At 34.9% G+C, this 26940-nt stretch overlaps 4 protein-coding genes and 1 pseudogene across 6 annotated transcripts; 4 read left to right on the plus strand and 1 right to left on the minus strand.

Moving 5' to 3' along the window:
* Positions 1-3066: 3066 nt before the first annotated feature.
* Positions 3067-5212, minus strand: LOC105157259 (plant UBX domain-containing protein 10). Its single transcript, XM_011073625.3, has 4 exons — positions 4206-5212; positions 3918-4091; positions 3641-3784; positions 3067-3551 (listed from the first exon to the last, which is right to left on the minus strand). The coding sequence occupies exons 1-4, from the start codon at positions 4794-4796 to the stop codon at positions 3324-3326; spliced, it is 1137 nt and encodes a 378-aa protein (XP_011071927.1). The 5' UTR covers positions 4797-5212; the 3' UTR covers positions 3067-3323.
* Positions 5213-5732: 520 nt separating this feature from the next.
* On the plus strand, positions 5733-7257 carry LOC105157260 (Auxin-responsive family protein). Its single transcript, XM_011073626.3, has one exon. The coding sequence runs from the start codon at positions 5925-5927 to the stop codon at positions 7131-7133; it is 1209 nt and encodes a 402-aa protein (XP_011071928.1). The 5' UTR covers positions 5733-5924; the 3' UTR covers positions 7134-7257.
* Positions 7258-8605: 1348 nt separating this feature from the next.
* LOC105157261 (Sec14p-like phosphatidylinositol transfer family protein) lies at positions 8606-13350 on the plus strand. 3 transcript variants are annotated; one of them, XM_020692590.2, is made up of 7 exons: positions 8770-8910; positions 9104-9275; positions 9763-9915; positions 10284-10430; positions 11614-11766; positions 12484-12606; positions 13054-13350. In XM_020692590.2, exons 2-7 carry the CDS (start codon positions 9273-9275, stop codon positions 13129-13131), a joined length of 657 nt encoding a protein of 218 aa, XP_020548249.1. In that variant the 5' UTR covers positions 8770-8910; positions 9104-9272; the 3' UTR covers positions 13132-13350. The 3 variants fall into 3 exon arrangements, with proteins under 3 accessions (XP_011071930.1, XP_011071929.1, XP_020548249.1); XM_011073627.3 differs by lacking the exon at positions 9104-9275 and having other exon boundaries at positions 8610-8910; XM_011073628.3 differs by lacking the exons at positions 9104-9275; positions 9763-9915 and having other exon boundaries at positions 8606-8910.
* Positions 13351-13648: 298 nt separating this feature from the next.
* LOC105157460 (putative late blight resistance protein homolog R1A-3) lies at positions 13649-16751 on the plus strand. Its single transcript, XM_011073869.2, has one exon. It carries the CDS (start codon positions 13975-13977, stop codon positions 16621-16623), a length of 2649 nt encoding a protein of 882 aa, XP_011072171.1. The 5' UTR covers positions 13649-13974; the 3' UTR covers positions 16624-16751.
* A 5294-nt stretch (positions 16752-22045) lies between these two features.
* LOC105157461 (putative late blight resistance protein homolog R1A-3) lies at positions 22046-25003 on the plus strand (annotated as a pseudogene).
* Positions 25004-26940: the final 1937 nt, after the last annotated feature.

Consider the following 26940-nt stretch of genomic DNA (forward strand, 5'->3'; position numbering starts at 1 on the left):
AAAGATATTTGGGCATGAAATGAGTTTGTTGCTAGATGAACGCTAAAATTAAAGGATATTTATAAATTTCAAACAACGAGAAAATATTTATAATTATACCAAATCTCAAGGGAGGTGACTGTAATTTACCCTTTATATAATTACGATAAATCACAACGAACTCTCCTGAAATTTGTTATAATTATAAACACCTTTTTATTGTTTTAAAGCTACAAATACCTTTTAAAATTAACGCTAGTTTGATAAATACCTTCTTACAATAGACTGTCATATGAAATAGTTGAGACGATTGTTAATTTTAAAAAATATTTATAATTTTTTAAATAAAAAGAAAATATTTATAATTATAGGAATTGTGGCAGTAATGCACCATCCGAAAAGAAGGGTTGTTGGGGGTAGAATTGATGATATTGATGTAGTGGAGGGCAGCCTGCAGGAGCCCATTTCAACTTGTTCTCTCCTTTGAGAAATTCAAGATTGTGATGGTTTAACTAATATGTTTTTGTGGGGGATCTGATTTTGTGTTGCAAACTGTATTTCATCACTTATTTTATTATATATATATAAAATATTTTTTAAATAAAATATATTATATTATTTTTATATACGTGGTGTGTATATTAAATGGAATAAGAGGTGAAATACGATTTGCAATAGAAAATTCAATTCGATGGGATGTTTGTGATTAGTCACAAGTCCCACTTCTACTCTATTTTTTATTTATTTTAATGTGGAGCTTGATTTAACTTTATATTTTGGTCTATTATTTTTGTAAATTTAATTTTATTATAATAAAAATAATATTAGTAACAAAATATTAAACTATTTTACGATTATTATTTTAAAAAATATATTAAGTGGCGTTGTGCATTAAATTTTCATCGTACACATTTGTGGAGACAAAACAAATATCATATAATTATATCGATTACTGTTATATTGTACACATGTCACTAATTATTTATAGTGATAATTTTATACATAATTGTTTCGTTAGTAATAATCCCAGTGAAACAAGTCTTTTTTCTGACCATATCTATTTTCATACATCTTCACACGTTGATGCATATGAAGAGGTACATTTTCATCCTTATAAGGGTAGTTCGATCAGAAAGTTTTTTATTGACCTGCAATAACGGAGGTAAATATGGACTTTCATTCTAGTTTTTTTGGCTGATGTCAGCAAATTCCGTAAATTTTACTAACGGATTGATCCATTTGTTGAGCGAAAGCAAACATCAGAAATATTAGGTTAAATGTAACAACTCTAAATTTCAGGGAAGAACGGTGTAATTATCTCAATATTTATTTATATATATCCATTATATTGGCACATATTTCACAATGTGTGTTGTAATTTTCTGTACTGCAAGACCCCATCCCCCCACCATTTCTTGTACAAGAAAAGAAAAAGTGGAGGTGTTGGCCTTTTGCAAAAGGGTTGGAAGAGGACTAAAAGCAACTCATCAAATTGACACTCTTTGTTTTGGAGTTTGAAGAAGAAATTTGGTTTGCTAAAAGGGCCATCACTTTTTGCCATACACCAAAAATCTTGCACAGGGAAGGATCATTACTTGGACATGTGCTGCTCAAGTCTTGAAAGTCTCTATATCTGCTTTCCCACTATGACAAAGCCATCATAAATTTTGACATAAATTATGTCGGACTTCTTTAAAATTTGTTATAATTATAAATATTATATCGTTGTTTGAAAAATTATATATACTTATCTAAATTAGGCTACAATGGCTATCACAAAGGGGTGCTTATTAGGCGACCGTTAATTTTGGGGGAGGGGGTATTTCTTATTTTTCAAACAATAAAGGGTATTTTGTAATTATGATAAATATTAGGGAACCCGTTGTGATATGTGTGTTTATTTTTTTGTGCAAGAGTATGTTCAAATTTCATTTGTACTATGTATCACATAAAACATAAATATAATTTTCTTATAAATATAGCAAAAATATAAAATTTAATATGTGATTTATACTTTAAATATATATTAATGTAAAAATAAATTGAAATTGAAAATTTGTAGAAGTTAAAATATGGAAAGATGCATTTGTGAATTAGGAGTATTTTGTTATTAGAAAAATATCATAAGATTTTGTTAAAAAATATTTATTTTTGAAGAATTTTAAATTTACAAAAGAAGTTGTAGTGGTCCAATCACAATATTAGTTTGGATTTCAGGTCCACTAAGACACTGTGAACCCACTGTACCAGATCCGACCCATTGACACCCTTATCAAATAAATATAGGACATCTTGGGGGATTTCCGACCCACCACTTTATCAATGAGTGCTTTCCAAATAGTCGAACTACCCAAAATAATAAATAAATAAATAATTGTGATATTATCACTATCTATATAAGTATTAAGTAAAAAGATTTTTTATTTTGTCAGTATAATGGGTTTTATAAGTTTAGTAGTGATAATTTTTTTTTGATAATATTTTTTCCTAATAAAAAATAGTGACAAAAATAGTTGTGTATAAAGTTGTTATTAAAAATAAATAGTGACGCATGTACGGTGATAATATAATAGCAACAAATAATTATTATCACTATAGATATGTTACTAGTTGCTTATAATGACAACTTAATGTATAATATTTGTCATTAATATTAAAAATGTAACAAGATGAAAGCAACAACTTTAAAATAATCGCTTGATATTTTTCTTGCTTATGTTATCTTTTGCTGCAATGTCGGCACCCGGCCCATCGATATAAAATTTTCTTAAAAGGTGCACAAACAACAAGTTTGAACACAAGATCTTCTATCAAGAATTGCAACTTGGTCATGTAGAGGTTCGAATGTAAAAGATTTTGACCTCAAACAGTTGGACTATCCCCATCGGGACCCTTTTCTATTTTCACTGCCCAAATCTTTCTACAATTATTTCTGGGCATCACGATCGTAACTTGGTCATGTAGAGGATTGAACGTAAAAAATTTTGAGCTCAAACCGTTGGTCTATACTGTTGAGACCCTTTTCTATTTTCACTACCCAAATCTTTCTACCATTATTTCTGGGCATCAAGAATTGCAACTTGGTCATGAGGAGGGAAAAAGAAAGCACTAAACAGAGCCAGCTGCAACTGCACTACTTTGCTACACAAAAGCATAGTACTAATTCACTACTCTGCATTACTACATCAACTCTAATGGTACTCTACCCAGACTAGTCCTCAGTTCCACTAACTTCCGAGAATTTGTTCATTCAATAACCAAAGAAATCAACTGAAATCTCATGAGAGTAGGAAACCCCACAGAAACTAAGTACTGAATCTATCCAAGTCTTGTGCTAACTAATGTCAAAGAAGCTCCAAGAAAAGGCTTGCTTTTGGATGGAGGCCAGCATCTTTGAGGCTCATTTCCATTTGATCTGCACCATAGACTTTCCTAGGGAAGTTTGATATTAGTCGGTAGTTTCCAACTCCTACAAGGCCTAATGAATCGATGTGTCGGAAAATTTCCTGAATCTTGTCTGTGCTCAAGAAGCTATGCTCCCTTCTCTCGCCGTTTGGAAACCGGATCAAAATCTGCTAATTGAAATTGAAATGATGTTTTTAAGTTGTGTAACATTTAAGTCGAAAGTTCTTGAAAATGTGACGGGAGTAAAATCGTGTACCTGAATTGCTTCGGCCTTTTTAACTCCGGCCGTATCTGGTTTTTTTGAAGTTGGTTGTTTCCTCACTGAAGTCTCCTTTGGCTTCTCGGGTTTCGGTTTAACTCTGTGGTCTGAATTTGAATTCTTCTTGAGTCGTTCTTTCTCCTATAATGACACGAACATAGTCTAATGTCAAGCTTGTGTACTTACAAGGTTACTTCAGAGCATGTTTCAAAGGTTTGTTTCCCAATTGTTTGGACAAGAACTGTAAGAGTAGAGTGTGAGAAGCATTCTGCACCTCATCTATCTGGAGAGCTGCTAAATAAGCAGCATCTTGTTCTTCCCTCAACTGACGGTCGGCCTGTCTCTTCTCTTCCTGCTTAGCCCTTCCACTCCCAAATGCCACCCCTTGTTCTTCCATTGTCCTTTGCAGAATTTCGACTAATTCAGCAGGTGAAAGTGGACCCTCCATCTGCACAGAAATTAGAAAAATCAAGAAACAGATCCGAAACACGTAAATCTTGTGTTTATTTTCATACTTTCTCCACATGTTTCACTATCTGTCAAACGAGTTCCTGGCACAAACCTGCTGCAGCACAGCTAGATTATCACCGGCAGCAGCCGGAGCGACAATCGCACAAAAGGGAAAGCTAGAAACGCTTAACGCGCTAGCCATCTGCAGACCCTCCCCACGGCCGGCAAGTCCACCCCAGCAAACGAAATTTGCATCAAGAAACTGCACGACCACTTCCGAGCAAAGGGTCTCTCTGCAGAAAGAGGGAGTGAACGGATGCTCTGGTGAATGGATGTACATGAACATGAACTTATGCTCATCCTGAGCTATCTTCAGAGCATCCATAAAGCGGCAAGCATAGAAAAACGGATGCATCGTTCCATATTGCTGCTCAAAACTAGCTAGAAAGGCCCATTCTTCTTGAACCACAGGGGGCTGCTGTGGATATTGCAGAGGAAAATATGAAGGATCTTGGAAGGGAAAGTTCAAGGGCTGCTGTGAATGGAAAGTCTGAGGCCTTCTTCCTCCTATTCCCATAAGGTCTTTTCCTTGATTCACAACTCTTGAAAATCCTCCTAGTATGCTTCGAGGAAGGCTCACCATCCTACGAACAATCCCGGTACAGGACGCCTCCGCCAGTGCTCTGGCACTTGCTCTTGACATTTTGCACAAGATTGTTGTGAATCTTACTTTGATTTTATGGGAAGATTTCTACTGTTTTTTACCAGGAAAGGAATCCTAAGATCATGTAATGGACTATAGATGCAGAAGAGGCCTTGCATTGTCAAACATATGCTACAAAAGTCATAATCAACTTTACAATTTGTCTGCTCCTTTATCAAAGGAGAGAATAATGTGCCTGGAAATGAGATATGTGCTTTTTCTTTACTCTTCTACCGAGTTCAAAGAGGATACCTTCCTTTCAGACATTGTTTTGCTATACGTCAGATAAATTCTATGATGAAAGAATTGAAACAGTAGCAAGAACGGAATACTGCATCTTGCTACGGCAACATCTAAGTTAATGAACTCTACGACTCCTATAATATCAGGACACAGGAAATAGGCATCATTTATGACCTAACCATAGGAAATGCTCATTGATCTGTATCTATAACAGGATTACGGCCACACTTATCTTTTGTTTCTGTAGCTGATCTTGACTACAGAATACTGCGTCATTATCATTTTACATGAAAATTCCGTGGCAAATCTCGTTGCAGAATGAACTGGCTGGCAAATTGAAGTGGTATAATTAGTTCAAGATTGAATTTTGTGTGTTAAATCAAACTAAGAATAACTGATGGTAGTATTTTGGAGCAGTGTGAACTTGATTCTATTAGGTAGATGCTGTACTGATTTTACAGTTACACCAAACTGTAATAATTGAATGTGGGCCTGTTTCTATTTACAAGATCAAGCTTGTCTTAGCTTCAAAGCGACGCAAAGTCTCATTTCGACTAAATTACAACTTTCACTTTCCAATTGCAGTCTACACATAGTAATCCACACAATGCGAAATACTCTAAGTATGATAACAAGATTTGACAACCTGAGAGGTGGAGTTATGATTACATGTGGAGGGACAGTAATGAAACTAGACATTGCCTTTCTTCAAAGGTAAGAACACTAAGTGGTCTTACTCATGATTAATTAGTGTATCAACTGTTGATGAACACTAAGTTGAAGCAAGCATGCTCAATTAATACTCATTGTTGAAAGATATATGTTCATCTTTATGATTTCTAGTTTTCCTCCCTCTTGTTCTTTGTTTCACTTCCACCATTAGTTATGCTTCTCTTGTTCTTGCACATTTTGCTATCTTTTCGGCTAAATGGGGTTGTCTCGTCTCGTTGCACGACTACGACCACGTCCAAGACCTTTGAGAAATGCATGACGCTTCCTACACAACAAGCCTCCCTAGCTTGGTCATACCATCCCCACAATGCAACTCTTGATCTTGCCTTTTTCGGTAGCTTCATCTCACCATCAGGTTGGGTCGGGTGGGGCATCAACCCAACGTCCCCCGAGATGACGGGAACACGAGCATTGATCGCGTTCCCGGATCCCAACTCAGGTCAATTAGTCCTGCTCCCATACATTTTGGACCCGACAGTCAAGCTCCAAAAAAACCCCCTCCTCTCCCGCCCCCTGGACATCCACGTCCTCTTGTCCTCCGCCACCTTATATGGTGGCCGCATGGCCACCATCCACAATGGCGCCACCATCCACATATACGCCACGATAAAGCTAGTACCGAACAAAACCAAGATCCATTTCATATGGAACCGCGGACTTTACGTCCAGGGTTACTCCCCGACAATCCACCCAACCACTATAAACGATCTTTCATCGACAACAACAATAGACGTCTTGTCGGGCGCAACCGCCAAGATGCACAATAACATTATGCCACTCAAAACACTGCATGGCGCCATCAATGCCATCTCATGGGGACTCCTACTGCCCATCGGTGCGATCACGGCCCGCTACCTCCGGCAAATCCAATCCATCGGGCCGGCATGGTTCTACGCACATGCGGGGGTGCAAATTTTCGCGGTTTTCTTAGGAACAGTGGGATTCTCCATTGGAATCAAGCTAGGGGAACTCTCACCAGGGAGGGTATACGGCCTCCACCGTAAACTCGGGTTTGCAGCATTCTGCTTGGGATGGCTGCAGACGCTGGCCCTGCTGTTCAGGCCGAAAACGACAAACAAGTTCAGGAAGTACTGGAAATCATATCATCACTTTGTGGGATATGCTTGTGTGGTGTTAGGAGTTGTGAATTGTTTCCAAGGATTTGAAGTGATGGGAGAGAGCAACTCGTATGCAAAGTTGGCATATTGTTTGTGCTTGAGTACATTGGTCGGGTTTTGCATTGCGTTGGAGGTGAATTCTTGGGTCATTTTCTGTAGAAAAGCAAAGGAAGAGAAGCTCAAGAGAGAAGGGGTGCTTGGAGGTGGTTTTGAGAAAGGAAGCTGCTCATCAAGCCGTGCTTGAGATTCTTTCCTTCATATTATAACTACATTTCAATGTTTTGTAGCAACTCACATTTATTTATGCCCCCATAAATTACATTTTCCCATCCCAATTATGTCAATTTTATATTTTATTATTTCATTTATTTTTTTGTGTCAATTCATTATTTCAACTTTACGAAATTTGCAGGTTACTATGATCATTTTTTGATTAGTTTTTTTTTTTTGTGAGAAAAAACATCATATGCACCATATAGACTGTGATTTCTATTGTATGTAATATTTTTTTAATAAAAAAAAATAACTAAAAATGATCGTCTTTGATAATTTGCAATTTTTGTAAAATTAAAATGACAAACTAACACAAAAAAAACAAATAAATAATAAACTATAAAATTAGACATAATTCGAATGTTAAAATAATTCGAATGTTAAAATATAATTTAGTTAGTATGCTGAGAGAAAACTGTATGTAGTAATTCTTAATTTGATTACATATGTAGCTAGTTGGTAGTGAAGATGTATATTATATCTATAATATCTTTTTTTAGATAAATTAACCATGTAATCTTTGTATACGAGGTGTGATTGGTGTACAGTTATAAAAGAATAATCAATTACATGACAAATATACTACTCTTACTATGTGATTGATTGGTTCGATCAAATTAGGTTTGGGTAAAAAAATTTCCTACAATAGAATGACAACACGGATCAAACTTAAAATTTTTATTTAGAAGGCTAAATTATAACAATCTCCGTGAGATCTGATATAATTATAATTACCTTTTGTTGTTTCAAAGTAGCAATACACCATGAATTTAACAACCATCTAATAACTAGCCCACTATGTTAGTATCTGATAGGTTCTCATCCATTTTTTTTTTTTGTTGAACTAACCAAAATGATCTTGTGCACTATAAATTATAATTTCACTTTATAAACTATGTTTTGGACATTTTTTATGGATTATGTGGATAATGTCTTTACATCTTGTTCAAAATTTTCTATCCACCTCGTCCACTTATTATATCTTTTTTAAAAAAATATAATAAGGGCAAAGTTGATAATTTCAATACTCCGTTTAAAGGATTACATAATTTTATTAAATCTCATAAAGTATTGATAATTTTTTAAACAACGAAAAAATATTTAATAATTATACCAAATATTAAGAAGCTCAATGTAATTTCCTCTATTTACAAAGAATGAAAAATACAAGACAACTAACTCTCTGCTTCATATTCTCAAAATAAAAATATGAATTTCCACATTTTAAAATCTTGAATTTAAGTGAAAAATATTTAAAGAATTATGTTTTATTTTAGGGAAAAAAATAAAAAAAGGTCGAAGCTTTTTCTCAAATTTGTTCGAAATTATCAATCATCTTTTGATTTGACAATTTACATTTTACATTAGTAATTGGTGCTTGACATGTCGTGTAATACCCGAAAAACTGTGGAGATACATTAACGACTTTAAGTTAATCGGCGTACGAGACAAGCAACTCATCCGACGTTAGCAACGATTTCATCTTTCTCTGTGTCACGCTCACACAGAGACACGCGCAATGCCGTAGGCTCATAGCATACTTGTAAACATGGCAGTTTTGATTTCAGAGAGAAGAGTCAAGACCCAGAACGGATCACAACCTGTTTGACGAAATGGCGCATTGTTTGAGACTCCGTCCTCCTTTGCCTCACCATTTCAAGCCAGTTTCTATTCATCACGAGAAACCCACCAACGTTTTCAAGCTCAGCATCCGCAGTTGTTTTGTAGCTCCGGAAAAAGCTCGGCGGGTACTCTTCCGGTGCTGCTTGTTTTTCTTGTTTGATATTTTCCTTTGTATGTTTCTGGGTCTTTCATTTTCTTCTAATTCTTGTTCAGCTGGATTTTCTTTTTTCACCTTTTGTTCTTGTTTAATTGCTCAAGATTCTGGTTGAGGTTTGAAATGTGATAGTTATATGATACTTGTTTGAATTGCATTTCCAGAAATTCGTGGGGTTTACAAAATTTGAGCTTCAACCGTGTGTCCAATTTGGTCTGAATGATGTCCCTTTTTGTTCATGTTTTGTGTCTTCAAAGAGCTCTTTTTCACGCCTTTCTTGTTCGATTGGAGAAAGTTAAGGGATGAAGTTGTTCTTGTTCAGGGTTGAATTGAATGGTACATCTTTCTTTCCCAGTTTCTTTTCATGCTTTATGCAATGGCCGAGGAAGTTCCAAGCTTGTAACAATATTTGGGAAGTGCAAGGAAAGGATGAAACCTTCTTTATTTCCGCTGTCCATAGCCTGTCTTTTCTGAAGCATTCCTCGTCGACATCCCTTTGCTGCACAATAGGAGGAATGAAGGGGTTTTATGACACTTTAAGCTGACTAATTTAACGCGATCCTCTCGGTCTCCAGCAAACAAAATGTTCTAGTCTTGTCTTTCCTAGACGTTTCTTTACATGTTGTATAATCTTAGCTGCAAGGAGGAATAGCCAAAGACCGTAAAATATCTTTATTGTGATCCTTCAATTAGTATTGATTGTGGTCGGCTGAAGTTGCTTCCTACAAGTCTCTATGAAGTGTGCATAAGGAATTGTAATTTAGTTCATGCCTTCTAATGGTTAAATGAAATCAAAAATTTGATCGGCCCTTTCATGTTGCAGCTAGTGGCAGAAGTCAAAGAAAAGCTTGAAAAAGAACAGAACAGTCTCCCGGTTGGCAAATGTGGAAGAGACGATGAAGAGATGATCCTTTGGTTTCTGAAGGATAGAAAGTTTTCTGTTGAAGATACAGTCTCCAAATTGACTAAAGCCATTGTAATTATTATTCATAGCCTCCAATTATTCTGCTAGACAAAAATTTCCAACTTCTTCTGCTTGGTGCACATGGAGGCAATTACCAAGGCCCTATTCCCCCCCTTTGTTTTCTTTCTCTCTTTCAGTAGGTTGAGCTTATAGTTGTTACTGCTAATAGAGATGTTCTTTTATGTAGAAAAAGAAAAGAGAAGAGTCAATATTAATTGCAAACAAGCTTAGAGTCCTTTGCTTAGTCATTCTAGTACTGGTTACACCGATAATTATACCTTTTTAAAAAATAAATACGGCAAGAACAAAAATAAATAACATTGCTTTGGCTTTAGATAATATTTTCTTGAATGATGCTCACTTTGAACTTATCTGAACAGGGATGGCGCAAGGAATTTGGTGTATCAGAATTATCGGAAGAATCAGTCAAAAGTGCAGCAGAAACTGGAAAAGCTTATCTGCACAGCCATCTTGATGTATATGGTAGACCAGTTCTGATAGTGGAAGCACGCAAGCATTTTCCTGGGGTATGTTATCAGAACCTCCTAATATTGTCTACTGTACCACCGTCTGCGATATTATTTGTGGATTATGAGAATAGAGCAGACTATTTGATGAGTCACTTAATAAGGAACCTGAAAATTAAACCATATTTTACCGAGGAAAATAGATATCCTTTGAGGTTTATTTCACTTGATGAACTTGAATTACCCAATACTTAAACTTATTATAAATAATTTGTTGGTGAGATCTCCAACATGCTCAAAGTGCATTGTTGCATAAAAAGATATTATCTATAGATCAAGCTAATATCTTTTAATCTAGGGTTAATTACACATAGATCCCTCTGAAATGCTAAGTTACACTTTGCCCCAAAGAAATTCCAAAACTCACTTACACCCTCTCCGAAAATTCACTGTCCCCCTTTCGTTAGGGTTTGGACGAAAAATATTGATGTTAGCAAAAAGTAAATTGTCAATTTTATCCCGCATTTAACGTTCTCATGTATTGATTTTGTACTATAAGGGGAAAAATATAACGATGTTAACCTCACTCCACATATATATAATTATATATATATGTATTACATTTATCCCTTTATAGGTACAAAAATATACGTGAGAATGTTAAACGAGGGGCAAAATTGAAAATTTATGGTCTTTTTTTAATCTTTTTTGCTAATGACAACATTTTCTGTTCAAACCTTAACGGAAGGGGGTTTAGTGTAAATGGGGAATTTTCGGGGGGGGGGGGGGTGTACGTATAATTTTAAAACTTTTTTGGGAGAAAATGTAATTTTGCATTTTCAAAGGGGGTGTAATTGTAATTAGCCCTTTAATCTATGTTGAAATGAGTATGTTAGTGGAACCATTGCAAAGCAACTAACTGTTCTGTTGTTGGCAGTTGTGGTAAAACAATGATAAACTGCTTGTAATTTTAGAATAAATAGCAGTCCCTTTCTACATCAAACAGAAATTCCGGTTCTCCATGGCGTGCTCCTCTGCCAGCACTTCATTTATCATTCAAATTATAAGATGCTGACTCCTGACAATAAATCAAGTTTTTTTTCATATTGTTTCAGCCATTGTTGTTAGGAGAAAAGTTGCAGCATTTAGACGAGTTCTCTCTTGAAATTCTATCTCTACCAGTTAGCTTTTCTTCAAATTCAAGCAAACTTGGTGGTAATATTCATCGCATTCACTGATACAGGAGCAGGGATCTCATGAAGATCAGAAGCTCTGTGTGTTTCTAATTGAGAAGGCACTAACCAAACTTCCAGCTGGAAAGCAGGAAATACTTGTTATAATTGATCTCCGAGGGTTTCAAACACAAAATGCCGATATTAAGTTCACAACATTTGTGGTAAATCCCTTAACCGCAGCATTTATTAAAGTTCTTTTTCAATTTTATGGGTCAGAGACGCTTCATGTATGATCTCACGTCATGAGGAAAAAGATCCTTACAGGGGACCTTTGGGGCTAGGAAACGATAAAACATCATCAGATATTGGGTTTCCTTGAGCGCTTTTGTGTAGCTCATTTTCATTTTCAGGAACCATTTTTTTTCCAACTCATTTCTATCTAATTGTGTTGAAACTTTAGCATGGGCTCATGAATGCACACCTTTGGCCAATTTGATTCGATGGAGACATAAACCTGTGGTGTTTCAGTTGTGTAAGCAAGATTGGTTGGATTAGCCCATTTTTCTTCAACCATCAAATTTATTCATGCACCAGCAACTGCTAATTAATGATCGTATTTTTTACTGTGTTTGTTGGTTGAACTATTCTATCCCTGCCGACTTTTATTCTAAATCTTTGCTGCATTCCTTTCTCCCAAACTTCTTGGTAATAACCAATGCACTGAAAGTTCTATCAAGAAAAAAGGCCAACTTGAGCTCTCACAATTTTTTTCCTTTTCCTTGTTTGCCTCCTTTCACAATCCCCTACTCTTGGGTTAATTGTCTTGTTTAGTTAGACATTATGTTATCTGTCTCCATTCTGTTGAAAGTTGAAAACCATGGCTGAAATACTTTCTCGGAGCATGCTCCTCATGTTATATTATCTTTGTCTATCTGCAGTTCGACGCATTTTACAACTACTATCCAAAGCGACTGAGCCAAGTCCTATTTGTGGACGCTCCATTTATATTCAAGCCCGTTTGGCAGCTAATTAAGCCCCTGCTAAAATCATATGCTTCTCTGGTGAGCTTTCCCTCTCATACTCATGATTTATAGATTATTTCTGGACATGTTCTTGTAGCATATGTCAACTGCAACATTTACAAGATCGTTGCTGCTAATCGGGTATTCATACTTGTACTGCTGAATCAGTTAACCAAGAAGGATCTAATGACTTATCTTATGCCTTCACCTTCTGATGCATTTCCTTTCAGAATTTCATGTGAAAGTTGGGCTAAGCTTTTAATCTCAGATTTTTGCGACTGCAAGACTGCCATCTTTCGTACATGTAACTAAATTTACTTAAAAGACTGGTGAATTCGATACGATTCATGCATCCATCTATCTCATCATTTTCTTACACTAAACGTGGAAAACTCCGAGCAAATAATCTCAAAACCTTAGTTCAGTTGCTCTTTTTCGTTTTCTTCATATGCATCGCTCTTTTCATGAATGTAACGACGCTTGCAGGTGAGATTTTGCTCTGCAGAAGCTGTGAGAGACGAGTATTTTACAGAAGATACTGTTCCAGCTAACTTCAGGGGGTGAAGAACTGGAGATCAGAGAATTGATGAAAACACTAACATGGTGGGTAGTCCAAATCAGTGCTCAATATCTGTAGCATAATGGAAACACTTTGGTGACTTCTGAACTTGATTATATAATATTGTACACATCTTAAGAATAATGACATAGAAAAAAGTAATAATTGAATTACATTATTACACGACAAATTAGTTTTATAGGACTTACGTTATTCTTTATTCATATCTTAGCTAATATTGATATTATTTATTAATATATTTGGATTTATGAATAAATCCCTAATTGAAACTGCGTTTAATTAGCTAAGTTTGATCAAGTTGAGTAATAATATTTCAACAACATTTTTAGTTAGATTTCTTTAATTATGTCCCCCTGAACTAACATTTTAACTGGAGTTAAAAAATAAATCAAATTATTCGATATTTAATCGATAGTAGCCTCAATGAATTTGATTTGTTAAACTTAATAAATTAATCTTGAATTATATTTTTTGTTCAATAAACTTTCAAGCTTTGATTATTTTAAAATTAATAAAATATAATTAAAAATATCAAATTATTTGATCTGGATTTGTCTGATTGAGTTAAAGTTTCGTTTAAATTCGATTAGATTAATAGTTTCAACTATCTAAATGATTCAAGTAAAAAAAATATTTGATAAAATGAGTATCACAAGAAAGACGATCATAAAGAATGATTATATCCTGGCGGCTGAACTGAAAATCATGTGACATGAACGACAAATCCAGCAGGTCAAATATAGTGTACGCAAACCGTGTTCTTTGTCCATTTTCCAGGATTTATAGTCAGTCTTCCTTGCCTTTCACTTGCGCAACACAACATTCAAATGGCAGTAGCAGCTTATGCATCTTTGGTTTCTCTCATGGATGTTCTCGACAATGTTCAACATCTTGGTCGTCGTCGACGGCTTCATCTGGACAAGGAACAAATCCAGAACTTGCAGGAAAAAGTTAAGTTACTGCAAGACTTCCTTGAAGTTCATTCCCAAAGAATAAGCCCAGAAATGGAAAATCTGGTCAGGCAACTTCTTGTTCTTGTAGATGATGCAGACGATATCATTGACTTCCATGTGGCGAATCAACTTCGTGAAGAATCTCAAGATAAAAGTCTTCATACGATCGCCCTGACATCCTTCTGTCAATATATCGACAAAATTATCGAAAAGATTGATTCCATCACTGAAAAATTGATGATGGTTAAAGAGGAATGGATAGATGTCCAAGAACAACAGCCCGAAGTTTCCATGCCCGTGGGTTCTACATCACTTCCTTATAGTGATGAGAATACTATGCTAGGATTTGATGAACGCTTACTTCAGGTGGTGGATGAGCTTACTCGAGATGAATCTAATCTACAGATCCTCCCAATCGTCGGGATGGGGGGCATTGGTAAGACAACTCTAGCTCAAAATGCACATGATCATCCATATATTGTCAATCGCTTTGATATACGCATTTGGTTTACAATATCTCAACAATATAGCGTTCAGAAAATTCTTCAAAAGTACTTCTTCAACGATAACAAGGACATAATAGGTAGCACAGATCAATTAGGAGTAGCTGAATTGGGAGAACGTTTGCACAAACTTTTATTTGGTAAAAGGTATTTGATTATTATGGACGATGTGTGGAGTATCAAAACTTGGGAAGATTTTATGTTGTACCTTCCAAATAATGGGAATAAAAGTCGAGTTTTGGTGACTACTAGATTGTTGGAGGTGGCTCGTCCTTTATGCTTTGACAACCATTATTTCACAGTGGATTTTTTAGATGAAGATAAAAGTTGGGATTTACTATGTGGAAAAGTTTTTGCACAAAAAAGTTGCCCATACCCAGAATTGGAAGAAATTGGAAGGGAGATTGCGAAAGGTTGTCGTGGACTTCCTTTGTCAATTGTTGTAATTGGTGGGCTCCTTGCAAAATCCAATAAAACACGAGAATATTGGGGGTTTGTTGCAAAGAACGTAACCTCATTTGTCAATTATGGAGATGATGAGTATTGTTTAAAGATATTGTCTTTGAGTTACAATAGCTTGTCAATTCATCTTAAACCGTGCTTTCTGTATACGAGAGTTTTTCCTGAAGATCAAGAAATTAGAGCACCTGAGCTAAAAAAATTATGGATCAGTGAGGGGTTCCTAAAACCAGTAGGAGGTAAAAGCTTGGAAGAAGCTGCGGAGGAATACTTGAAGGATCTTACTGACCGAAATTTAATTTTTATTCGTAAAAGGACGCGTAGAGGGAATATAAGAACATGTGGCGTTCATGACATTCTAAGGGAGCTATGCTTTAGAGAATATAGCAAAGAACATCTTATTCGTGTCCCTAAATCACAACGCATTGCTTTTCAAGTACAACCCAAATTTGATTTCTGCTTCTTGTGTGGTCGCCTACCGGATAGATTGAATAGGATACATCTCAAACAACTTGTCGGGTTGCGATCAACAACAGTTGCCAGTTCTTTAGTGTGTGAAGCCTGTAATAATATGTATCCAGATCTTAATAGATTAAGATGGGTGAAGGTATTCGACCTGGATAATGATCAATCCTTTGAAACATTTCCGCAACACACAAAATTGCGGTACCTTGCGGTCCAAGATCAACATGCTACCATGGTGGATTATTTGCTTGAATGGAAAATTGTATTTCCTAATACAATTTCTTTACTTTGGAATCTACAAATTTTGGATCTTGATCTATTTTATATGGATACTCATACATTGGTTTTGTCATCTGAAATTTGGGAGATACCAAAACTCAGACATCTCAATGTTCAAAGTTTTAGGTTGCCTGATCCACTAGTTAATGATTTGGAGGGGCAAGATTTCACTATTCTGGAATACCTAAGTACACTGTCGTCAGAGGGTTTTAGGTGTATCAAGGAGGTCGTTAAAAGAATTCCAAATCTGAAGAAACTAAATGCTAGCTATCGGAGCTACTCGGGGGATGCTTCCGACTGTTCTCTTAGCAATCTTGTGCAGCTCAATAAACTTGAATCACTCTCCTTAGAGTATTACTCTCTCTTGGAGAACATAACCTTCCCGACTTCACTTAAGAAGTTGAGTTTGTCATACTGCGAAATTCCTTGGAGAAAGATGACTATCATTAGTTCTTTGTTGCCTAATCTTGAAGTGCTTAAACTGAACAATGCATTCCGTGGGCAAGAGTGGGATCCAAGTGAAGGGGAATTTCTTCGACTCAAAGTGTTACACATTTCGTTTTGTGATTTGATGTTGTGGGGAGCAGAGGACATCCATTTTCCAAATCTCCAGTACCTTTCCCTTGAAGGTATGTTTAAATTGGAAGAGATTCCTCTAAGTATCGGAGATATAGCCACATTGCATTCCATCCATTTGCAATTCTGCGGAGAGTCTGCTGTCAATTCAGCAACGGAAATACTGACGGAGCAAAAGGAAAACGGAAACGAGAGCCTGCAAGTTTATGTGGATGGAAAACAAGTTCACGTTTCTTTATAGCCACAGAGAAGTTGTACATTTATTATCCAAGAGAGAGTGTTTTTGTTTTTCTTTTGTTGTCCTAATTCTTTTGTCAATTATTATGATTCTAAATTAATTATAATTAGGCCCTCTTTGAAAATATTAAATTACAATTTTTTTTTAAAAAATATTTAAAATTATATTTACTTCCCTTCTAAAAATTCTCGATTTGCACCTGACACTCATTCCATTAGGATTTCAATAGATAATGCTGACTTAAGTAAAGAAAAAAAATATATAAATTTTTTATTTTCCCTCTCATTTAATATTCTCATTTATATTTTTATACCTATAAAGAATATGTATATATATATATATATATATAGAGAGAGAGAGAGAGAGAGAGAGAAAGAGTGAGGTTAATATAATTATATTTTTGGTCAAACAGAATAAAATCTCCCCGTCTTTTAAAAATTAAGCTAAAAACTCCCTTGTGTTTTTAAAAATTAGCAAAATATCCTTTCTCTTTTCGCAAACATAGCTTACTTGTCCATCTCAAAATCACTTAACAACATTAAATTTTTTGACTTGATGTTGCGATCACAACTCAGAATATGATTAGTCTAATCCCATAATTGATTTACACATCAAGATTATGATTTCATAATGGGGTTAAATGCAATTTACTACTATGATATGTGAAATGAGTAAAAAAAAAATTATAAAAAAAATAAATTATTTTCTGTATTTTGAAAAATAAAATAAATTACCTCCTACCGAAACTCTTGATAGGGGTAATTTGCTTCAATATTTTCCGAAACACAAAGGGTAATTTTGCAAACTTTTTTTTTCTCAGAATTTTTACTTATTTTTTATGATATGAGGGTAAATTGCAATTTTCCTTTGAGAATATCGTGTGAATCTTCGGAATTGATTTGTACATCTAAATTATGATTTGATAATATCATGCGAATCTTCTAACTTGATTTGCGCATTTACATTATGATTTGATTATATCGTAGGAATCTTCTGACTACAAATATTGTTGCCCCACTACAATAAATTTAATATTCAATCATCACTAAAAATAAATAGTTATAATAAATAATTATTGACAACAAACATACAACGGTTGTTGGCCACGATTTTTACGATCAAGACTAAAAAAAATTACAATTTACGTTCAACAACTTACCTTCTTGGTGATTTTTGTCTTATTATTTTAGATTTTACCAAATTTAATCCAATAAGTCACAAAATATTAGAATTTTATCCCTACCACAAATTTCGTAATATTTAATAGAACACATGCAAATCACATGCTCCCTTCGTTAAATTAATGATCATTTAATTAACGGAATACGTGCAAATCATGTTCTCCCTCCATTAAATATTTAACGGAATTTTTGTTGGAACTAAAATTGTAATTTTTTGTAATTTACGGGACTGAATCTGGTTAGTATTAAAATAATGAGATTAAAATCGCAGAAATGGTAAGTTGCTGGACGCAAATTGTAATTTTCGTGGCTAAAATATTTGTTATGACCAAATATCATGGCAAAAACATTAGCTTTGGATCATAGCCGCAAAAATAGTGTCTATAGCGGATAATTTAAGTTTTTGTATCGATTTTACTTAATCATAGTTAATAATAATTATATATTACGATTTTAGTCCCCCTTTTTCACTCCACTGGCCTGCCCACCCATGCCCCCACCTCCTCTCCCCCGGTGTCACGGGCGTGCTCTTTTGTCTCGCAACGGAATGTAATTCTCATGTATATTTTGCCCGTGCGGCTTCTCAGGTTACCCCTAACCTTCGACCAGCCTTCGCACATCTCAGAGTAACCGACTTCCGTCGCGTGTACTTGACACTAAAGCTCATAGTGCGACATCTGAACGCATCCCTGCGCGGCACCGCGTGCCCTTGCGCTCACCTATTCGAAATGTCCATACTCATTGGGGCTCTTGGCACTCACGCCTTAGCGTCTCGCACACAATCTTGGAACCTTCCGATGCATTTCTCAACGGCAAGGAGCATACTCGCTCCGGCTCGGCATTACGGTGCTACGCATGCGCCCGTAATGCCCATCTCATGCCCAATGCTCACTTGGCGCATTCTAGGCGCACGCCTACGTCTTGGCCGCCTTCTATGCCTCGCCCGAGTAGGACCGCATCATAAGTCTGAGGCCCATTCTATATGCCGACATCCTGCCTTGATCTCGCACGGCATGACCGACATGCTTTCTTGCCTTTCGGCTTGGCTTCACAATATGTCCACAGTGTAGCGTCGTCCCACGACCGGTCATCTTAGCTAATGGAACCCCATGGACGGCTAGAACTCGATAGCGCATTCTATGAGTTGGATCACGAGGCCTTGGAGTGCTTGCCTCGATCACTCATTCACACGAGAGGTGTTGTCCCTTGATATCTCGCAGCCCACGGGGCGATCTTGTGCATCACATGGAGCCTCTCGGCCGCTTTCACGCCCAACGTAGGCCATTATGCCCATCAGGTTCCCATGCCTTTCGGAAACTCTAAGCACTCCTTTGAGCAGCATAGAGCCGACTCTTGAAGGCTCCCATCATGCCCCCAAGAGAAGTTTATTTAGTGTAGACGTTGTCTCATGCTACTGCCGTCGTGCACGGGAAGGGCTGGTTGGAGCTCACCACTGCATGCCCCCCTTTATAATAGGCTTAAAAACATTTTCTCTTGTTCCAAGAGTAGAATAATGAAAGGGCCGAGGAGTGCACTTTTTCCGCATCTCCTTCGACCGATGTTCAAATCACGTCCCACTTGAACCGTAGCGTAGCCTATGATTTCCACATCATAACTATAGAGTTTCAGCCCCATCCGATCATCCATGACTGAGGAATTGCTCCCGCAATACTCTGAAACTACAATCTCGCCACTACACTAGCAGACTCTGAACATCATCGTTGTTCCCTACCAAAATGGAACCGTCTACCTCTAAAACATCTTGGAGGTGCTCCCAACACTCCAAGGATCTCATCATAGATCTTGAAAATCTCCAAGCATAAAGCACTCTGCTTCACACATTTCTGTCCTGCTCGCACGCAGGGTGGCGCCTCATCATCGCCCTTATATCTCCGTGGCCAAATGTCCTCGGAATTACTTCGTACTTGGCGGATAACATCCCCACACATCAAGGAAGTTCTCATACGAACAGTATTGCAATCCCCAATTGCTAAGAGTCTCTGCTCGAAGACCATTTGCACACCTGTGTGCTGACCGGCATCCCCTAGCCGCCCGCACATCCTCCACAAGTTACTGCCGACCGTCTAGCCCAAGGAGCGGCCAATGACACCCGGCTTGCCATCGGCCCACCACCATCCTCAACCACTGCCTGCCACAGTTTTTTTTTTTAATTCTCTATTTTTATTCGTAATTTTATAAAATTTTTAGGTGTAATTTTTCCGTTTTTTATGTGAAATTTTCTAAAATTTCTGTAAATTTAATTTCTGAAATATATGTTATTTATTTTAATTTATAAAAATATTGTTCTAATTTTTTTCAAAAAGATCTGCATTTTAATTTTTTTTTGAATTTATGAAAATTTTAAAAAAAATTGACTATTTTTTAAATTCTGTAATTTATGATGATGCTTGGAAATTTCTGAATTTCTTTTGATTTTCTATAATTTTAAAAGAATTTCAGAAAATTTTCATGATTTTTGGAATTTTTTTGGGAATTTCTGTAATTTTGAAAAAAATTCAGAAACTTCCAATATTTTCTGATTTTTTTTAATTTCTGTAATTTCTGAAATTGTATGAAAATTATGCACCTAAATAAAATTTTTAGAAAATTACAGGGCTTTAACGTAATTTTAGGAAATAGAAAATTTATGAAATTATTAAAAAGTTAAGGACTATAGTGCAATTTTTATCAAAATTATGCATCTAAATAAAATTTTTAGAAAATTAGAGGACTTTAATGTAATTTTAGAAAAATAAAAATTTTAAGAAATTATCAAAAAATATCATTTTATCAATAATTAACATTATGTGTTTTTAATGTTAAATTTTTTTGAAATTTTCGATAATGATATTGGTGCTCCGCCACCATATCGCAGATGTCACAGGAGCACCAGCTATTCTGGTTCCAAAAGGTAAGTATAATATTATTTAATTTAATTGAAATTTATATTTTTTTATCAAATAATTATTTTTTTTATTTATTGATTTTGCAAAAGTTGTACTGGTGGGACTGTGACTCCATCTATGATCGTGTGCAGGTGATCGAGTGGTACATCAGAAGTATTGATTTGAACTGGTCCGATCATCTAGCGCCCCAGCCTATAGCTGATCCCCCGCATCCGTTGATGATGAACACGCGGCCGCTGGGGATAATAATTTAGATTAGGATTTGTTTTTTTGTATTTTGTAAAAATACAATTTTGTATAATATTTTTATTTTTTTAATTAAATTATTATTATATTTGTTATATTATGTATTTTTTATATAAATTGATTTAGTTAATTTTACAAAAATAAATATTAAAACATATTAAATAAAATTAAATAAAATAAATATTAAAATATATTAAATAAATAATAGTTTTTGTAACTGTATTTGTAATGGTTTTTGTAATACACCAAGAACGTATAAAAAATCCTCAGGCCATTACAAAAACTTACCAGAAACAGTTACAAATTTCGCTAAAAGTCATTCCAAAAATCGTTACAAAAGTAGTGAAAAAGGAAGTCACAAAAGTAGTGGCAATAGCAGTTACAATAACAATTAAATCAAATTCAACAAAACCGTTACAAAAGCAGTTCCAAATTTATTTTTTTTCATGTCACTAGATTTGTAACGACCAACAGAGGCCGTTCCAATGACCATTACTTTTTTTCAATGGAGCTCACTGTTCTCATCCAAAAATGCATCTCCCTCTATCTCATATCTTAAAATTGGGGTTTTTGTAACAATTGACCCATTATTTGTTATCATTATTTCAATTTTTGTCCAGTCCTTTTTCTATTGACGTTCACCCTTCTTATTTGTGGATTTGAATACCAGCAAACGGAAGAACTGAAATCATAATAATTGAAAAGATATTGAAGGACCAAACGCGGCCCTAATACTCTAAATTAAAGAACAAAAATGCTAAAAATCCTAAATTACAACAATAAAAATGCATTTAATCCTATGTTTAACCCACCCAACCTATTTTTAACAATCTAAAAAAAAGCAAGTTAACTTAATTGAAAAATATATATTCAACTGGAAGATCGATCATCACAAGATTATTATAATGAGAAAATCATCACAGAAAGATTATGTTCAGCTGTCCAAGAGTTTTTAATTTAGGCGGCAGTTGTGAAGTGTGATGCTGAACAGAAAATTTAAGTTGACATTCAGACTTCATCCCACACGACATGAACGATTAATCCGCCACCAACTACTGCCCGATCTGTCGGAACAAATATATAGAGAGAGTCTACTGAAACCATGGAATTCTTTGTCCAGATTCCAGGATTTACATAAGTCAGGGTCGGGCTTCCTTTTCTTACACTTGCACAAACAATAATTATACAGATTCTGCGTCTTTTCTTCGAAGCAGTCGCATTCAGATGGCAGTCGCAGCTTATGCTTCTCTGCTTTCTCTTACGCATGTCCTGGACAATATCCAGCTTCCTGCTCGTCGTCATCAGCTTCATCTACACGCAATACCAATTCAGACCCTTCAGGAAAAAGTCAAGTTCTTGCAAGGCTTTCTTGAACTTCATTCCCAAAGAATAAGCCAAGAAACGGAACATCTGGCGAGGCAGATAGTTGCTGTTGCAGATGAAGCGGAGCATATCATTGACTCCTACGTGGTTAATCAACTTCATGAAAGATCTTAAAAATCGAAGGCCTCTTACCGCTGCCATCCTACATTTTCCAAGGCGTCTTACCGCCGCCTTCCCACATTTTCGTGGAGAAATAATCAAACTAATCAGAAAGATTGATTTCATCACAAAAAAGTTGATGATGATTAAAGAGGAACTGGACGATGTCCAAGATCAACAGCCTATAGTTGCTGTGGAGCCTGTGGGTTTAACAACACTTCCTTCTAGTGAAAGGAATACTACAGTGGGATCTGATGATGTCTTGGTTCGGGTGATAGACGAGCTTACTAGAGGTGAATCCAATCTCCAAATCCTCCCAGTTGTCGGAATGGGAGGCATTGGTAAGACAACTCTAACTCAAAATGCTTTTGACCATCCATATATTGCCAATAGCTTTGATCTACGCATTTGGTTTACAATATCTCAAGAGTATAGAGTTAGAGATATTCTTCTGAAATACTTTTTAAATGATGAGAAGAACAAAGAAGATGATAAAAAGGACAAAGAAGATGATGAAAAGAAACAAAAATGTCCTACAGATGCTGAAGAAAAGAATGAAGAAAAAGGTAAAAGTCTAAATGAATTAGGAGCAGCTGAGTTAGGAGAATGCATGCACAAACATTTATTTGGTAGAAGGTATTTGATTGTTATGGATGATGTGTGGAGTTTCAAAGCTTGGGAAGATTTTATGAAATACCTTCCAAATAATGGGAATGGAAGTCGAGTTTTGATGACTACTAGACTGTTGGATGTGGCTCGTCCTTTATGCTTTGACAATCATTATTTCACAATGAATTTTTTGGATGACAATAAAAGTTGGGATTTATTATGTGAAAAAGTCTTTGGACCAAAAAGTCACCCACACCCAGAATTGGAAGAAATTGGAAGGAAAATCGCAAAAGGTTGTCGTGGACTTCCTTTATCAGTTGTTGTAATTGGTGGGCTCCTTGCAAAATCCAATAAAACAAGAGAATATTGGGAATATGTTGCAAAGAATGTGACCTCATTTGTCAATTTTGGAGATGATGAGTATTGTTCAAAGATATTATTTTTGAGTTACAACAATTTACCTATTCATCTTAAACCATGTTTCCTTTATATGAAAGTTTTTCCTGAAGATCATAGAATTAAAGCCTCCAAGCTGATAAAGTTATGGATTGGTGAGGGGTTTATGAAACCAATTGAAGGTAAAAGTTTGGAAGAAGTTGCAGAGGAATATCTGAAGGATCTTACAGACAGGAATCTTATTTTGATTCATAAAAGATCACGTCGAGGGAATATAAACACTTGTAGTGTTCATGACATTATGAGAGAGCTATGTATTAGAGAATCTAACAGAGAACGTCTTATTCGTCTCCCTAAAGTACAACGCATTGCTTTATCAGAAAGGACGGATGATAGATCATGCTTCCTGTGTAGTCACCCAGGTAGACGACATGGGATATTTCTCCAGGGAATTGTTGTTCGCATGCGACCAACAGTTGTCAGTCCATCATTGTGTAATGAATGTAACAATATGTATCCCGATCTTAACAGATTTAGATGGGTGAAGGTATTCGAACGAGTTAAGTATCAATCAGTTGAAACATTTCCGCAACCCACAACATTGAGGTACCTTGAGTTTCAAGCACCTGAGGATCCACTAAGGGTTGATAAATTTGCATTTCCTCGTACAATTTCTTTACTTTGGACTCTTCAGACTTTGCATCTTTATGTGGGTTATACAAGCGCAGATCCACTATTACTTTTGCCATCTGAAATTTGGGAGATGCCGCAACTTAGACATCTCAATGCTAGACAATTTGTTTTGTGTGGTCCACTGGTTAGAAGTGTGGAGGGGAAAGATTTGAATATCCTGAACAACCTAAGTACACTTTCTGTGGGAGGTTTTAAGTGTTCGGAGAAGGACGTTGTTGAAAGAATTCCAAATTTGAAGAAACTAAATGTTAGTTATTTGAGGTTCGGAAGGGATGATTCATGCTATTATCTTAGAGATCTTGCACAGCTAAATAAACTTGAATCACTTTACGAACTATTTTGTCCCAGCTTGGAGCAAATAATCTTCCCAACTTCACTTAAGAAGTTGAGTTTGTCCATGACCAGAAATTTTCCTTGGGGACAAATGACGATAATTGGTAGTTCGTTGCCCAATCTTGAAGTGCTTAAATTGTATCGTGCCTTCCGTGGGTACGAGTGGATTCCAGTTGAAGGGGCATTTCTTCGGCTAAAAGTATTGGTGATTGGATTATGTTATTTGGAACAGTGGGGAGCAGAGGATATTCATTTTCCAAATCTCCAGAGCCTGACTCTCACAAGCATGAATAGTTTGAAGGAGATCCCTTTAAGTATTGGAGATATATGCACACTACAGTTCATTCATTTGGATAGGTGCAGTAAGTCTGTCATCAAGTCAGCATACGAAATACTGGAGGACCAAGAGGAGAAAGGAAACGAGAGTCTTCAGGTTTATGTAGATGGAAAACAAATTCTTGTTCCCTTATAGTCAATAAGAATCAAGATAATCAATAGTGGTTCAAAAATCTTCAAGAAAATCATAAGATTTGATAACATCATTGTACAGGTTTTTCGTGTTTCCGCTGAAAGGTAAAAACCCAACAAATGTTGTTAGATTGTGTAGGTTGTAGTAAATTATATACATTTTGCTATAAATTTGGCTCAATTAAATTCATTTATATTAGTTCTTGCATGACCAAATTAAACTATTATTTAAATTTAAACAATCAATGAACAATTCTTTTATATTTCTTACTATTTTAAATTTTAAAAAAAATTAAGATTAAAAACAAAAATTCTTTTGTATTACTCTTCCTTTTAGAAAACATATAATCAATCATGGTATTAGCAAAGATATAAACTCAAAGTTATCTTACAAATACATTGGGAATTGAATTTTTTTTTCCTTTTAGCTAAACGATTCTTGAGAGAGTGTGCAATAATTTACTAATAAAAAATTGTTCTTCACTATAATTTCAAATGATCAATTTAGTTCTGTTATAAACACAATTTTAATTTTATAAAAATATTATTATATTGCAGATATAACTATATTTTATTTTAGTTCAAATTGATTTTTTTTAATAATTAAAATATTCAAATTAAACTGAAAAAAAAAATCAGAAATCAACTCAAATTAAAAGAGAATTCAAGCAAAATTTTGAAATAATTTTTTTAATGTAAATCTATTTGTCACATAACCTCATTCTTACCTCCTTCTTAAACCACATTTTAATTTCTTTTGGGATCTTGATAAATATTATTGCCAATTATTTTCTTCCTATTAAGTTAGCCAAATACTTTTTTTTTTACTAGGGAAAAATGCAATTTGGCCCCCCTGTGATTTGAGAAATGAGGAAAAAAAAAAATTCTGTGAAAAATAAAATAGTAAAATTATCCCTGTGTTTTAAAAAAAGAAGCAAATTACTCCCCTATCTAAACCATAGATAGAGGGGTAATTTGCTTCATTTTTTGAAATATGGAGAGATAATTTGCTAATCTTTTGTTCATAGAGGGATATTTACTCATTTCACATATGACAGGGGTTAAATTGCATTTAACCCTTTCCTATTATCTTTTTTCTATCTTTTGTGAAATTTTCTTTTAAACCCGTCATGTATTTTGCACGACTTCTAACTATTAAATATATAAATAAATACCGGGTAAAATTTATTTTGATCCGAGTTTTATTATCAATGTCATTTTAGTACCCCGAGTACTTCAAATGACACAATTGGTACCTCTAGTTTACCATTAATCTCATCTTAAAACCCCATTAATGTTTTTCGTTTCTTTTTCTATTATTTTGAAGTAACGACGATTTGGCATTAAATTTAAAATAAAAAAATAATAAATACATTTAATAAAAAATTTCATAAATATCAAAGAATATATTCTATTTTTATTTTAGCCGTCCTACTTTTATTCTTTATATTTGGTTATTATACTTTTATTCTTTTTTGTATGCCTTTCTATATTTATTTAATATCATAAAAAGTTCATTATTGAATAATAACTTATACAATAATCAAGTAAGTCCACTCAAAAATATTTTTTCCTAATTAATTAATATTAGAACTATATAGGACATAAGTATGCATCGTCAAACATATTAAAATCTAATTGCAAAACTTTAAATTTTAATTCAATAGCTTAAATTTCATATTACAATTTTTTAAAATTAAAATGAAATTTAATTCTTTCGGAGGTTGCCGTATATCTTGAATTTTACTTTAATATAATTAACTATTACATAATGAATTATCTTATAAACATTTATAAATAAAGTTAGTAGAAAAAATATTATTATCAAGTATAATAATCAAAAAACAAGACTTGGAAGTCAAATGTCTTGATTGAAATTTATGCGAAATTTTCTTTGGTGTATTAATTATTTTGATTTTTAGTACTAAGGTAAAATAGTCCTTATATAAAAGATAATATAGAAATAAAAAAAATTAATTGGCTATCAAAGTAATATTACTCGTGAA

The sequence above is a fragment of the Sesamum indicum genome, linkage group LG3 (genome assembly GCF_026168435.1).
Source record: "Sesamum indicum cultivar Baizhima isolate 11 linkage group LG3, ASM2616843v1, whole genome shotgun sequence".
Taxonomy (NCBI): domain Eukaryota; kingdom Viridiplantae; phylum Streptophyta; class Magnoliopsida; order Lamiales; family Pedaliaceae; genus Sesamum; species Sesamum indicum.